The following is a 15,182-nucleotide window of genomic DNA, read 5'->3' on the forward strand; positions in this document are numbered from 1 at the left end:
GTTTTATTCCCAGGGGATGGTTTTTGTTGCCTCTTGGGGTCCTCCAAACCCCTGTGGTTAGGAATTCTGTGGAGGGACCATCCATGAATCCAGGTCCGGTTTTTGTCCGGAGATCTGTTCTCTGCCTGTTGTGTAGGTGACCCCGACACGCCAACAGTGCATTTACTCAGAGCTCACGCAGAAATGGCCCCTTTCCCATCTCTTGGTCTCTTGGTTCAAAACACAGGGTGGGTAGTTACCCTGCAGACGGGTAAAGTGAGAGATTCTGCAGCTTTGCGAGGATTTGGGTCTAGGTGATAGTTGCTTTTTGAGCCCATCAGAGGCTGCTGTCTTCCGGCCCATGAGAGAATTACATTTCACGTTTTGCCCGGGCGGCCCCCTGAAAGTGTTCAGGGCTTTGGTCTGTGCAGAAGGGATACTGTATGGTGCATGGATTTTATTCCATGTGATAACTTTTCCATGCAGACGAGACCTTGGACCCGAGGAGAAAAGAATTAATGAGATGCAGAATTCCATGTGTTGTCTTGTCATTCTAATGACTTTTCTGTAAAGGGAGAAGATGTGTATATATATTCTGTAAAAATAGAAATATGTTTTACTTAAGGGGAGTTAAGCCTTAGAGCTGCAGAAATTTCATTTTTTTCCAATATATTATTCTTAGGTCTATAGTCTTAAAAATCTTTTAAAACAACCTGCACAACAGTTTCAAAATTCAGTAAACAAAAGAGGAAGTATTGGATATTAGTTTTCACTAAATTTACTAATGAAAATTTCCCAAAACAGAGGCGGTCCTCCACTTCATATATCCCCAAGAATGTTATAAAATTAGAGTCTTCTGACACTGCGAAAGCCCGTAGTCATTTTATATTAATTAATTCAGTTAAACCGAGTTCCATTTTATTTTTACAAATAAACATTTTCCATGACACGAATGAACTCAACTATGAAACAGAAAGAGACTCACAGACACAGAGAACAGACTTGTGGTTGCCAAGGGGGGGGGGGGATGGGGGAGGGAAGGATTGGGAGTTGGGGATTAGCAGATACAAACTATTATATATAGAGAATGGATAAACAGCAAGGTCCTACTATATAGCACAGGGAACTATATTCAATATCCTGTGATAAGCCATCATGGAAAGAAGTATGAAAAAGAATATTAAAAAAAGAAGAAATGACACAAAAACCTTCATTATATAACATTTTAAAAAATAAATCAATTGAAAGAAATAAACATTTTCAGTTTGGCAGACAGAGAATGATTTATTAGATCATCAAGTCAATGTTAAATCTATCAAAGATAGCAATCTAGAAAGTGAACAAAATAACTGATGTTCTGATTAGAAACACCGAGTGCCAGTTTGAGTAATAGTAGCGTCAACGACATATACATATGTTCTATTTTGGTAGGAAGACATGAAAAAAACCAAACTTTTAAGATACGTTACCTATTTTACACATGTACACATACACGTGGGTGTCGTTGACAGTAAATTGTTAGTAAAGGTATAACTAGTTCCAGGGTTGACGGGGCAGGTACAGTGTATTGTAGTCCCCACCATGCACCCTCCAGGGTCAAAGTAGTAACTCTAGAATTCAGGAGATTTACAAAAGAAGTCTCCCCCAGAGTGCTCAATTACTTGTCGAGCCATTGTAAATTTGTGAAATGGCTTTAAAATTAGTTTAACACTTTTAAAAATCACGGTTAAAAAAAAATGGGTAATCATCAATACCTTGCAAATTGCTATAGCCCATGCACACTAGGGAATCAGAGACTCTCATTGGATGTCCCATGGAAAAGGTCACCATCTGCTATGGTGTTTTTAACATAAATGTAAGTCTTGGTGGGGTTATTCGCTGCCTATTCTGCTTTCTTTAGAAATCCAACGTCTTCTAACACAACTTCTGTCTGAGCCTGTTGGTGAAAGGCTCGTGAGATTTCCTGGGAAAGAAAGAAAGAGGGTCAAGGCGTTCATGGGCCAGCCCCATCCTGTGAACCCTTATTTGCAGGTCAGACCCATAAGGGATTAGAATTAGCTCGTCTGGTTTCCCACCACGTACTATTCTGGTTCCTGACACTAAAGGGCTTCGGTGATGTGGGTTGGCCTCTGCCCCAGTCCCATCTTCCTAATGGAGGCATGTCCCCCGCAGTTCCAAATATAAATGCAGTGCACATCTGTGCCTTGCAGCTATCTCCCTCTGCATCGTGGACACCCCTTCTCACACTGGCATGCGTCCAACATAACTGCTCCTCTATGAATAGCTGGGGATGGATAAATGGTCTGTGGAAGCACAGACGACGTTCCCAACTCCCCTCAACTGAAAATAAAAACAGCACTTGGACCTGACAAACATGGAACAAATTTTGCCCCTGGGGTGGAGGGCTGGGGGCAAAAGCTGACACGCTCACCTTTGGCCGTAGACCAAAGGGGAGTTAGTTAGCGAGATGGGACCATTGCAGTCCCAGCCCTTTCCCCGACCCTGCGCATTCCCTCACCCACCTCCTCTGCCCAAACTTTTGTTCTCTAATCTTGTATCCACTGCCCACATCTTATGCACCGTAACTTTTTATTGTTTATTGCCTGGGCTTTTCCCCTCCCCCCTACCCCCATAAGGTACATCTGTAAAAGCATGGGTGTGTCCGTAACTACTAGAGCAGTGACTGGCATGCAGTAGGTGCTCAATAACTATTTATTCAATCAACACTTGGAAGAATGAATGAATCTGTCTCAGGTCAGGCTCCCGTAATAGAACACCACAGACTGCGGGGATTCAACAACGGATGTTTGTTTTTCGCGGTTCTGGAGGCTGGTAGTCTGAGATCACCGGGTGGGCAGATTAGTTCCCGGTGAGGCTCTCTTCCAGATTTATAGACGGCTGCCTTCTTACTGTGTCCTCACATGGTGGAGAGAGAGCTCTGGTGCCTCTTTTTCTTCCTCTAAGGACGCTAATGCCATCATGGGGGCCCCAACCCCATGACTTCATTCAAACCTACCCAGGGGCCCATCTCCTAACACATCCCGTTGGGGGTCAGGGCTTCAACATGTAGATTTTGGGGGACACACACATTCAGTCCATAGCAGAATTTCTTTTTTTAAAAAGATGTATTTTATTTTTGGCTGCATTGGGTCTTCATTGCGGTATGCGGGGCTTTCTCTGGTTGCGGCGAGCGGGGGCTGCTCTTCATCGAGGTGCGCAGGCTTCTCACTGCAGTGGCTTCTCTTGCTGCAGAGCCGGGGCTCTAGGCTCACGGGCTTCAGTAGTTGCAGCACGCAGACTCAGTATTTGTGGCTCGCAGGCTCTAGAGCACAGGCTCAGTAGTTGTGACGCACGGGCTTAGTTGCTCCGTGGCATGGGGGATCTTCCCGGGCCGGGGCTCGAACCCGTGTCCCCTGCATCTCAACCACTGCGCCACCAGTGAAGTCCAGAATTTCTTATTTAGGCCACAAACTTCACATTACAGAGGAGGTGTTTCCTCTCGTTATTCTAGCTAAAGACCTTTATGTGATGAGATTAATAGAGATATGAACAAATGTGAGGTTTTAAAATATATATTATGAAATAAAATGCGCCAACATTTGGAACACCTCCAGATGACCCATGCATGATATTGCAAGATCCTAAGTGGATAAAGGATCCGTCTGAAGTTCAAGATAAAGCTGTGGATTCTAACTTTATAGAGTACAGAATTCATTGATTGGTATCCAGATTCCATGCTGAAATCATGGAACCTTAAAGAAACTACCAATTTTCAAGTTTTGGTGTGGCATCAAAGAAGAATGTCAATTGTGTGAAAACCCTATTAAAATATTCCTCTCTTTTCTAACTACCCATCTGGGGGAGGCCAGATTTTCTTTACCCATTTCAACCTAAACTATTACTGCAAGAGAACAAATGTAGAAGTAAATATGAGAAATCAGTCATCTTCTATTAAGCGAGATAGGAAAGAGATGTACAAATGTGTAAATTAATGCTACTCTTTCCCTCTCCCCCAGTTTTTGGGAAAATAAATTTATTTTTCTGTAAAAATATTTTATTTATACAAAATGGAATGGGTTTATCATTGTTATCTTTAAACTTATTAAATGAATAAATATCAAAAATTTTCAGTTTTAGGGGCTTCCCTGGTGGCGCAGTGGTTGGGAGTCTGCCTGCCGATGCAGGGGACACGGGTTCGTGCCCCGGTCCGGGAAGATCCCACATGCCGCGGAGTGGCTGGGCCCGTGAGCCATGGCTGCTGGGCCTGCGCGTCCGGAGCCTGTGCTCCGCAACGGGAGAGGCCACAGCAGTGAGAGGCCCGCGTACCGCAAAAAAAAAAAAAAAAAAAAAAAATTTCAGTTTTGATTTCTAATACAGAAAATATGGATACTTATAAATAAATATGTAAAAAATTCAGTTTTAAATTTGAATACAGAAAACATTTATAGATAAATATCTAACATTTTCAGTTTTAATTTCTAATACAGAAAGCATGTTTCTTTAAAACCTACATAAGCAAAAGTTATTTGGGTTTCGCACTAGTCTTTCAGAGTGTCGGGAATCCAGTGACCAAACTGCTTGAGGATTTCTGCCATGTGGTATAAATTAGGATGCTTTTATGCTGAAGTAGCAGAAAGGCCATCTCAAAATAGCTAACACTATAAAAGACAGTATCTTGTAAGGGGACTTACTGAGGTTTAGGGCGTCTGGATTGGGGATAATTTGAGGATTTAATGGTGTTCTCTCATGGTTCACCGGGCATTAACCAGTTTCACTCCTGGCAGAAAATGGGTCTGTAGCTCCAGCCATCACAGCCCCACTCACTAATAGCTGCACGCCCAATTAAGGGCATTTCCTCTTTTGAGAGTGAAGACCTCTTTCCAGAAGCCAGCAGCTGACCCCGCCTCCTTCCTCGCTCACACACAATGGGCCACACAGCCCCTCGCTGAAATTGGAACGCATATATCCTGGATTTACGCGTCCCAATCCAGTTCTGTTAAAAACAAATAACAGAAAAATAAATGGCGGTTGAGTGGTTACCAGTAGCATGTGACGTAAATGCTTTGCTTCCTGTTTTCTTGCAGTTGTGGTCCTTTATATCTTGCTAGGTTAATGTGTACAGATAAAATACAGATATATAAGGACTTCCCTGGCAGTCCAGTGGTTAAGACTGCGCCCTTCCAATACAGGGGGCGTGGGTTCCATCCCTGGCTGGGGAACTAAGATCCCACATGCCGCGTGGCCAAAAGATTAAAAAAGGAACACAAACGGATCTATCATTGCAGCTGGGACGCACACATACATGGACGTATACGTACTGCAGACTTCTTTTCTCTCCTTCTCTCACTTATCTTTCAAGGTAATTCACAGGATCTTTGTCACAAAAACGTGGCAAGTGACGCAGTTGGCTGTCATCCTCTTCTGGCTCCTGGGCTTGAACTACGTCCGCCACAGCGCCCTGTAACTTTCCAACAATGTTGCAACCGACGTACCAACGAAAGACTCAATTTCTCTGAATGGCTCCTGGGGAGAAGGCAGGGTCACCTTCGCCGCGGGCAAACCTCCTTCGTGCGGCACCCCGAGAAGAGACCGCCTTCCGCTGACGGCGCCCACGGCTCACCAGGTGCCCACCCTCCTGGCTTCCTGGAGACCCTCCCCCTCCCCCAGAGACACCCGGCAGCGCCCACGGCAGGATGCCTGCTCTGGGTTTCAAAATGGACCTAACCTTTGCCCAGGGATCTGGGAGGACTGCCTGTGGCTGACGGCCCTCTGCCCTGCTTTCCGGCCTCCAAGGCAGAGCTGGAAGGACCGGGTGGGCGAGTGTGGGGGCAGGGGCTGGGGGCGCGTCTACGGAACTGGGTGCTGGGAGGCGAGGCAACCTGCTCGGGCGTCCTGAGCCTTCTCTTTAAACATCTCTGCAGTTCCCCCCAGCTCCTGTCTGGGTGCAACTTCCTTCCCACCCTCTCTAGCCCCTCAGGCTGCCACCGGTCCCTCCCATAAAGCCCAAATGTCAGCAATCAGAACCACGGTTGTCAACCTTGAGGGTGGATGGTGCGGGGCAGGGGGGCTTGTTAACACAGGGTATGTATGACAGACTCAGTTTCCTGATGTTCGGGAGACCTGAGAATGCGCATTTCTCAGAATTTCTCAGGGGATGCTGATACCGCTGCCGGTCCAGGGCTGACCCAGGGAAGCAAAAGATGGGTGGGGGGGAGAGCTCGGAGTGAAACACAGCCTGGGGGGGGACCAGCTTGGGTGGGTGGGTGGGTGGGAGTCGCTGCTGACTTCTCCCAAGTGTATCAACCGCCTGGCGTTATTTTCCGTCCTCCAGGGGCTTGGGTAGAATTCGGAATTCCTAGGATTATTTACCAGCGGGAAAGCATAATGAAATGGTGCGTTTAGGGATGGGGTTGAAGGAATCCGCCTGCGCAGTGTCTGGGTTTCAACTTGGCCTTGAAGGTGCTCATTTTCTCCCCGACCCGGCTAGGACGTGCCGTGATCCACGCCCCCTCCCCCAACCTGGACTGTAGCTTGTTAACCCTCTCTTCCCCTCGGGGCCAAAGAAATCCCCTCCTTCTCTCAGCTGGCGTCAAAACAGAGACACAGTTGTCAAGCTGTCACAAGTGGGGAGGGGGTGCTCCTGGCACCTGGCGGGTGGAGACCTGGGATGCTGCTTCACACCCCACAGGGCACAGGACGCCCCACATCAGAGTCACCCAGCCCCGATGTCAGCAGTGCTGAGGGTGAGAAACCCTGACTTAGCATCAGAGATTCTATCTTCTATTTATCAATCAACCTCTTTCTCTCTCTCATCTATATATTATAATTGTAATTAACCTATCTATTTTCTATTATCTATTTGTGTATCTATCCTGTCAATCTATCCACATGTCAATCATCTTCCATCATCTCTCTTTCTCCCTCTCTCTCTGGCTGTAGTTCGCAACCAGAGACAATTGTACTCCCCCAGAGACACTTGGCGATGCCTAGGGACGCTTTTACTGTCACAGCTGGGAAGAGCTACTGGTATCTGATGGGTGGAGAGCAGGGAGGCTGCTCCGCCCCCCACAGGGCACAGGACGTGCCCATGACAGCAAAGACTTTGGTCTTTGCTATCTATCTTTCTATCTTTGGATCTATCATCTACCTATCTATTATAATTCTATTATCATTTACCTGCTAGATCTATCATCTATGTATCTCTATCTGTCTATCTATGATTTATCTATCTATCTATCTGTCTATCATGATCTATCTGCGATTGTAGTTTGAAACTCTGCATGGCTCTCTCCCCAGGGGCACAGTTGGTGATGTGTGGAGTCGTACTTGGCTTCGTTTTGTGGGGTGTGGGTACCAGGGATGCTGCTCCACAACCCCAGTGCACAGGACACCCCACATCTGAGAGTCACCCACTTCTGAACGTCCCTGGTCCTGAGGTGGAAATCCTGCAGGCAGGTAACTTCTAACCCAGGGCAAAGGGAAAATTTTAGAATCTCACCACCCCGCACTGTGGACTGAAGGACGCAGACGCTGTCTGGGACGTTTCAAAGGGGACCTCTTGTTGTCGGAACGCTCTGGCGGGTCCTTTTCCCCATATCTCCAGTGTCACACAGGAGCACTGCACCCCTGGGGCAGAAAGAGGCCAGAATGGGACCAAGGGGAATGACCCTGTGGCACGGATGAGTGGGGACACTTGGCAAACACTGGAGACAACAGTCAGACAAGCACAGAGGCTGGGAAACCGTCCCCTTCCTCTGGAAGCCAGGGCGCTGCTGGGGGCTGAGGAGACCTCGGGGCTCAGAATGGACCCTTCCTGAGACTGTCCGGCTGCGTCAGAAGCACCTGGGCCTCTTTCAGGTTGGCTGGCAGGGGACAGAAACCCAGCACTGTCATATTAAGTAAGTCAGAGAAAGACAAATATCATTTGATGTCACTTACATGTGGAATCTACAAAAACGATACAAATGAACTCGTGTACAAGACAGAAACAGAGTCACAGATGTGGAAAACAGGCTTAGGGTTCCCAAAGGGGAAAGGGATGGGGGAGGGATAAATTAGGAGTACGGGATTAACAGGTACAAACTACTGTACACAGAACAGATGAACAAGGACCTACTGTGTAGCACAAGGAGCGATACTCAGTATCCTATTATAACAAGATGGAAAATAAACAGAAGTAGATTCTTTGTATTAATCTTTTATTAAAAAGCAATAGATTCTTTTCTATAATGGAAAAGAATTTTGAAAAGAACATAACTGAATCACTTTGCTGTCTACTAGAAAGTAACACAACGTTGTAAATGAACTATACTTCAATTTTAAAAAAACGGTTAAGGAAAAAAACAAAACCAAACCCAAACCAGCACTGACTGCAGGAAGAGTCTTCCCCTGGTTGTTACTCAGATCCTGGTGCTTCCACCAATGGTTCAGAAGCTGCAGGGATTTCAGGGAGACTTCTAGAGGCTCAGTAAGTCCCGCAGACACCTTGCAGCACCCCGATAATAAGTACGTGCACATAGTGCCCAGGGGGCGGGCAGAGGGGTCCGTGCTCTTTTCCTGCTTAGCGACATCAGCCACACTTTCATCGCATACGAGATCTGCATTCTGCAGACAGCGTGATGAGGTGGGGTCCTGCCCTAGCGTTTTCCAGCCAGCCTGGCCCAGCTCTGTCCCCTGGATGCGATTTCTGAGACAGCTCTGAGCCCATCCGTGACGGGATGCTGAAAACACCTGCGGCATCTGTCCCTCGAGGCTGATGGCTATCCATCCACGGTGCTGTGTCTGTGGACAGATGCCCTGAGGCTCTGGGCTCTTGCCTCATCTGTCTCCCCACATGGCACGGGGAATCCCCTTCTTATTCCAAGGCAAGTGAGCCCCGATGGCTTTTAAGCCTGCAAAGCCCCCTGTTCCCCATGGGGCGTGAAAGCCCAGACAGATATCCCAGTCTGCTGGGCGATGGGTGACATCCACGCCTTACTGCGTTGATCACTAACGAGGTTTAGCATCGGCTATGCCCTCTCTTAAGATTTTTTCTGTCGCTTCTTGAGCTTAAATTGTACCGGTTCCCAAAGTGTGAAGTGTGGAACCCTGAGGGGGCGGGTTCCCCGAGATCAGGACATCCACGTGGGAAGAACTCCTTTGTCTTTGTTAAAACTATGTTGACGTTTGCACAGATGGTGGAGAAGCAACACGGGGTGGGGGGGGTGCGGGGGGTGAGGCCCGCTGGGGCTATAGTTGGTGTAGTGGAGAGATGACCCGCCCTGGGACGCCTTCCACCCACACCCCAGGTGACATTTTCAGAGCAGGAAGCCCCGTTACTCAGGAATGTCCACTCCTTCTGTCGATCCGTGTTCCCTGGACCCTTGATCCCGCAGGACATGACAACGTGCTGGATGGGCAAGGTCCAGCAGGTGGGAGAATTCCTGAGATACCGCCTGGTTTCTCGGGCCCCTGGTGCTTACGCGCTCCTACGGCCCCAGCCAGTGGCTGCACCCTCCTTGAGGACAGCATCTGGCCCGCTCCTCTCTCCTTCTCTACGACCCGCCGTGGCTCACAGGGTTCAGATGGCGACGCGTCCACTCATGCGGGCATGCACTCACACGTGCACTCATCCATTGCATCCGTCCCCTCCTGCATTCACACGTTCATTAATTCACTCGCTCATGCATATGCATCCATTCATAAATGTATGCCCTCGTTTACCTACTCCATTCATTCACTCATAATCCTCTCCCTCCCTGACGCACGTATTCAGCAGCCGAGGTGCCCATCCCTCCATCACTCACGCCTCGATTTTCAGTTACTCTCTCGTGCGTACACGCGCCGTGCACGCTTGCATGCCCCTTTCCTCCCCTCACTGAGCGTTCTTCCAGTAAGATCACGTTTCCAGCGTGGCCTCTGCCCGGGCAGCGCGCCGGCCTTGGGCCCGGCCCGGGAGGCCAGTGCAAACGTTTACTTTGGGGCTGGCCGGTTAAAGGTGAGATGTCCGAGCGGAGACGCCGCAGACTCCTGGATTGGGCGGGGAGGGGTCGGGGGGCCGGGGCGGGGCGAGGATGCCCGGCGGCCGCTGCCCCCTCCCGGCTCTCCTTCCGGGGCGCCAGGGGCCGGGCACGAGGCGGCGCCGGCCTGGCGCGGGGCTGCGGCGGTCGCGTGGACCAGCGCCCGGGGCGGCAGAGCGGGGGCGGGGGCGGGCTTCCGGAGCGCAGCCCAGCCGGCCGGGCCGAGGCGCTGGGGCGCCGGGGACGCGTGGTGGGCTCAGGGCAGGGGCGCCGGCCCGGGCAGAGGCTGCCGGAGCGCCGCAGGTGCCGGGGCGCAGGGGCCGCGCGGCGCGGAGGCGGCCTGGGCGCGGCGGGGACTTGGCGCTGCAGCTGCCCGAGCGCGGGGGAGGAGCGGGGCGGGGCGCAGGGGTGCGGAAGGCCGGGGGGCGGGGGAGGCGCCGGCGCCAGGCGGAAGCTTCGGGGGCGCAGTGGAGGTGCTGGGCCTGGGGAGGGGTGCGGAGGCGGCCTGGGCGCTCGGGGGGCCTGGGGGCGCGCGAGCTGCCCGAGCGCTGAGGAAGGGCGCGGGTGGGGGGCGCAGTGGTGGTCGCGGGGCGAAGAGTATCCTGCGGGGCGAGGGGCGCCGGGCCAGCCTGGGACACAGGCTGCCCGGGGCGCGGCGAGGTCGCTGGGGACACCCGGGCGGGCAGGGGCCGGGGGACGACGGGGGTGTGGGCAGAGGCAGCCCCGGAGCGCAAAGGGAATGTGGGGAGACCGGGGGGGGAGGGGCTGACCCGGGGGAGGGGCTGTAGGGCGGTGCTGCAGCCCCGGGGGTCTGTCTGGAATGCCGAGCTGTCTCCGCAGGCCCGGAGCTCAGCGCGGGTCGCCTGGAGACGACATCTCCGCCAGGCCCGGCTCGAGGCCGCCCCCGCGCCCAGGCGCACTTGGCCGCCCGGTGCCCACGGAGCGCTGGGCCTCAGACCATGCCGGGTGAGTCGGGAAGACCCCTCGTGCTCAGCCCCCCTGCTCTCCTGGCGCGGTTCAGATTGGCCCGCGCTGGGGGCACCCCCCGCTTTGCGCGCGCAAGGTCGCCCCCAACCCCTCAGCTCCCACGGTGCGCCTTCCCAGTGTCCCCCGGGGCTGGAGAGCTTGGTGTCCCTGGGGCAGGTGGAGATGGGGGTCTCAGCAGCTGGGAGGCGGGCGAGGTTTAGTATGGTCAGGGGGCGCTGAGATTTGGTAATCTTCCTTCTGTGTAAAAGTAGCCCTTGGAGATGAAATGGGCTGGTTTGTTGGCCAGCGTGGAAACGCGTGGGCGTCTCACGGACGCGGAGACCCGTGGGAGTTCATGCCCCTATGGCTCTGGGAAGACAGAGCCTGTGGTTCCCCTCCCCCAGCCTCGCCCCTCGAGGTCAGACTGGAGGCGGAACTGGTTATTCCGGTAAAGATCCAGGGTTAATCCCGCAGCGGGGCGGCAGGCCGACCGTGGCCAGATGCTGGGACTTCGGCGAGCCCTGGCCCCCCAGGGCTGCAGTTCGGTCCTGTCTGCCTTCTCTTGGGTCTGGAGTGGACATCCGATTTGGACAGTAGACTTCCAAAGCGTAGAAACGTGATGATGGAGAAGTTCCCTGGGGATCCAGTGGTTGGGACTCCGTGCTTCCAATGCAGGGGGCACGGGTTCCATACCTGGTGGGAGAACTAAGATCCCGCATGCTGCGACATGGCCAAAAAAAGCTCCCAAGAAATGTGGTGATGAAACATAACCTCCACCCGTGGGAAAGAGGCCCATCCTGGTTTTATCATGAAGACATCCCGTGCTTGCACCAGTCCGGGCCTGAACATGCACGAGCGCATTTTTCAGGAAAAAAAAAAAAATCTGGTTACTTTTTATTCAGAGGAGCGATTTGGTAATTCAGGGAGCGGTTTCCATGCTTCTGTACCTCCTCTGTGCCTTAGAGAGGAGAATTGTTGGGGCAGAAAAGGCAGGTATCCTGCCGTGTGCTGCGCTGTGCTGTCAGAGTCTTCGCAGGGAAGCAGAAAAGTCTGTCTGTTCCAGGCGGCGGTTTGGAGGTCTGCAGAGTGAAAAACACGTTTTCTGCCAACCCGCTGGGGTCAATATAATGGTAGCATTCAGGAGGGTCGTTCGGACACATCGGCCACGGAATGTGCTAGAAAGAGCCCATCTGGGTGTTCAGCCCTTTGCAGGGAACAAAAAACACCTTTGAGTCTAAGAGGAGGGGCAGAGGAGGAAGTCGGGATGTTATTTCGGGGGAGGGTCGGGGGGTTGGTTGTAAGGGGGGTGGGGTAGAGGAAGGCGAGGAAGAGAAGTAAACATTTCTCCCAGACCTGTTATAAAACTGTCAGCCGCCGCCGTCTTCAGGATGAGCTCGGTTTTTGCGGCAGTTTTTTTCCCCCCAACCTGGGGCTGGAGGACAGCCACCCGTTCTATTTCTGTTTTCCCACCCTGCACGCATGCCAAAATTCCCCTCGCCAGCGCCCTGCCTGGTGGAAACTCAGCCTTTCAATGCAGGAGGCTTGGATAATTGTGGCGTGTTTTTTCGATGCCACGCCCAAACCTGACAGACGGGGGTTTCTCAAAGGTAAGGTTGGAATCTGCAGACTTGTCCATGAAGTCTTCGGCGTTTGTGACATTAACATCCACTGGTCTGCCTTTGCACTTGAGATGGAGATTTTATCCAGGCATGATTTTGCACCATCATGCCCCGGCCCCTGGGGGCCGGGCTTTGGAGTCATGTGTCCTTGACCTAGAACGTGACGTTGAGTCTTGGGGTCGCTGGAGAAAGGGGGTCTTCTCTCCCCTGGGGCTGTCTTGTCATCCTGTTAACAGAAGCCATAATCCCTCCCCCTAGCAAAGGGAGAGTCCAGTAGTTCCGTAAAACCCTCTCTGCAGACCCAGCCGTGTCTGTCTCCTCCCCGAGAATCGGAAGCTCTGGACAGTTGCCCGTCGCTGCTGCCTGGTCCCACTGTAGCCCACCTGCCCCATGCCTCAGCCATCTGGGTCCCCAGAGACCTCCCAGATGATGTGGCTCTGTCTATAGATAGAGATACGTGATATAGATAGATATGTAGGTAATAGGTGAATGATAAACAGTTGGATAGACAGATGTTAGATAATGATAGATGGGTAGAAAAATGGCTGGATGGGTGGATGGCAAGACAGATATCTTTTAGGCTGCAGACTTGAGTTCTGAGGTTTGCTGTCGTTAATACTCTGCCCACAGTGGAAATGCCAGGAATTCTTATTCCCTCTTAATACAGGATAATGTGTAGACAGGAGCTCGTTGGAACAGGCACACTTGGGCGTTTACCCCAACGGAATGTCAAGGGTACGATGCCAGCTCCAGGAAAACCGGCTCCAGAAGCTTGGGTCCTGGTGTTCTGTTTGGCGTGACGGTGTCTTTGGGCCGTGCTCTGGGCAGGGCATGGTGGCTGGAGGGGAGGACCGTCTGGTCTTTGAGAACTGAGCTCTGTGTGTTCCAGCCGTGGGCTGTGAATTTTAATTTCTGTCGACAGCGGGAGAGCCAAGGCCTGGATTGCTTGATCCCTTTGTTTTTATCCTGGCAACCAGCTCCTGGGGGCCCCAGACTCACGTTGTTTCAAAGTCCCCGTTAAAGTCAATGTCACGAGTTCCCACTTAGATTCAAAACTGCCATAAATTGGATTGGCCGAGTTTCTTCCTCTGCTGTGGAGACATTAGGAAACCGAGAGCCTTTTGGTTAATGAGACAATATATTTTCCCTTCTCCCATCTCCTCGGCCTCATATATCCTCGAGTTGAAGTCTTTCCAACAAGTGGGTTGTGTGGAATTTAATTAATGGCTTTGGCCATTCCTTCTGAGAGCCCAGTTCTTTTGAGCTGGGTGGGAGTCCTCACGGTGACTCAGAAAATCCAAAGATTTGTTTCCACCTGTTGCTTTGCGTTCGCCCAAGACCCAAATATTTTGGGTGAGTTTTTGAGACTTGAATGCAGAATCACGTAAGGGGTCTGAGCTACGCCCATTTGCCCTGTGGCAGCACCAGGAAGGTTTTTTTAAATTGAAGTCTGGACGATTTACAACGTTGTGTTGATTTCAGGTGTACAGCAAAGTGATTCAGTTATACGTATATATCTATGTTATTTCGGCTCGTTTCCCTGATAGGTTATTACAAGATAATGAATATGGTTCCCTGTGCAATACAAGTAGGACCTCATGTTTATTTTATATACAGTAGTTTGTATCTGTTAATCTGAACCAGGGAATTTTAATGATGCTCTACTCGGCTTTGTCCCACTCGTGTTTAGGGTTTCCTCTTTTCCTGTGTGTGTGTGTGTGGTTTCTTTTCTTTTTTTTTGTTTTGAAGAAGAAATTTTTTTGCTTTATTTTGAAACAAAAGGATGCACGTGAAATGTCCTTGATGCGTATTTTAGAACAGCTATTCAGTTAGAGTCGTGAAGCTTGAGAGAGTTGGAGGTGACCCTCAGCCCCACCGTCCCATGAGACCCGTCGAAAACATAACCCTGTTGTTTTTGTCTGCATCCACAGTGTCTGACCAAGCGTTTGTCACGCTGGCTACCAATGACGTCTACTGCCAGGGGGCCCTGGTGCTGGGGCAATCATTGCGGGACCACAGGGCCACCAGGAGGCTGGTGGTGCTGGTCACCCCTCAGGTGTCCAACCTGCTCAGGTAAGACTCAGACACACACCTGGTCCTTCCTCCTGAAGACGCAGGTCCCAGCCATGGTTTGTGGGCCCGGACCACCAGCTGTCCTGGGGGGCCTCAGACACTTGCACAGTGCCCTCCGGTCGTTATTAAAGGAGGAGGCTCTGCCAGGGGTGTGGCCAACTTCAGAATCCTTGTAGACAACACGCTGTGTGGGTACCGTGTCTTGTCTCAACTACGGAAATTCAGATGCCAGTTATTTTGGGGGGGGAGAGGGCATCTTTGAGAAGCAACTGTCCTAAGCTAAGTTAAAGATTTTTTTTTACGTTTTTATTGAAATATAGTTGAATTACAATGTTGTATTATTTTCAGGTGTACAGGGAAGTGATTCAGTTATATGTACATACATATATATTCTTTTTCAGATTCTTTTCCCTTATAGGTTATTACAGGATATTGAGTAGAGTTCCCTGTGCTCTACAGTAGGTCCTTGTTGGTTATCTATTTTATATATAGTAGTGTGTATCTCTTAATCCCCAATTCACAATTTATCCCTCCCCCCTTTCTTCTT

General features: G+C 51.1%; 2 protein-coding genes across 11 annotated transcripts in view; one reads left to right on the forward strand and one right to left on the reverse strand.

The window, feature by feature from the left end:
* Nucleotides 1-9,949: 9,949 nt before the first annotated feature.
* On the reverse strand, nt 9,950-10,853 carry LOC116747747 (translation initiation factor IF-2-like). Its single transcript, XM_032620275.1, has 2 exons — nt 10,841-10,853; nt 9,950-10,641 (listed from the first exon to the last, which is right to left on the reverse strand). Exons 1-2 carry the CDS (start codon nt 10,851-10,853, stop codon nt 9,950-9,952), a joined length of 705 nt encoding a protein of 234 aa, XP_032476166.1.
* Nucleotides 10,176-15,182, forward strand: part of GYG2 (glycogenin 2) — a 32,401-nt gene continuing 27,394 nt past the window's right edge. For 2 of the 10 annotated variants that reach the window (XM_032619440.1, XM_032619446.1), the window contains exons 1-3: nt 10,176-10,280; nt 10,818-10,943; nt 14,494-14,635. In XM_032619440.1, coding sequence (XP_032475331.1) covers nt 10,937-10,943; nt 14,494-14,635 — 149 coding nt within the window. In that variant the 5' untranslated portion in view covers nt 10,176-10,280; nt 10,818-10,936. Of the gene's footprint in view, nt 10,281-10,393; nt 10,470-10,817; nt 10,944-12,307; nt 12,551-14,493; nt 14,636-15,182 lie in introns of those variants that run through there. The other 8 variants (XM_032619438.1, XM_032619442.1, XM_032619443.1 and 5 more) reach the window with 7 other exon arrangements.

The sequence above is a fragment of the Phocoena sinus genome, chromosome X, assembly GCF_008692025.1.
Source record: "Phocoena sinus isolate mPhoSin1 chromosome X, mPhoSin1.pri, whole genome shotgun sequence".
Classification (NCBI taxonomy): domain Eukaryota; kingdom Metazoa; phylum Chordata; class Mammalia; order Artiodactyla; family Phocoenidae; genus Phocoena; species Phocoena sinus.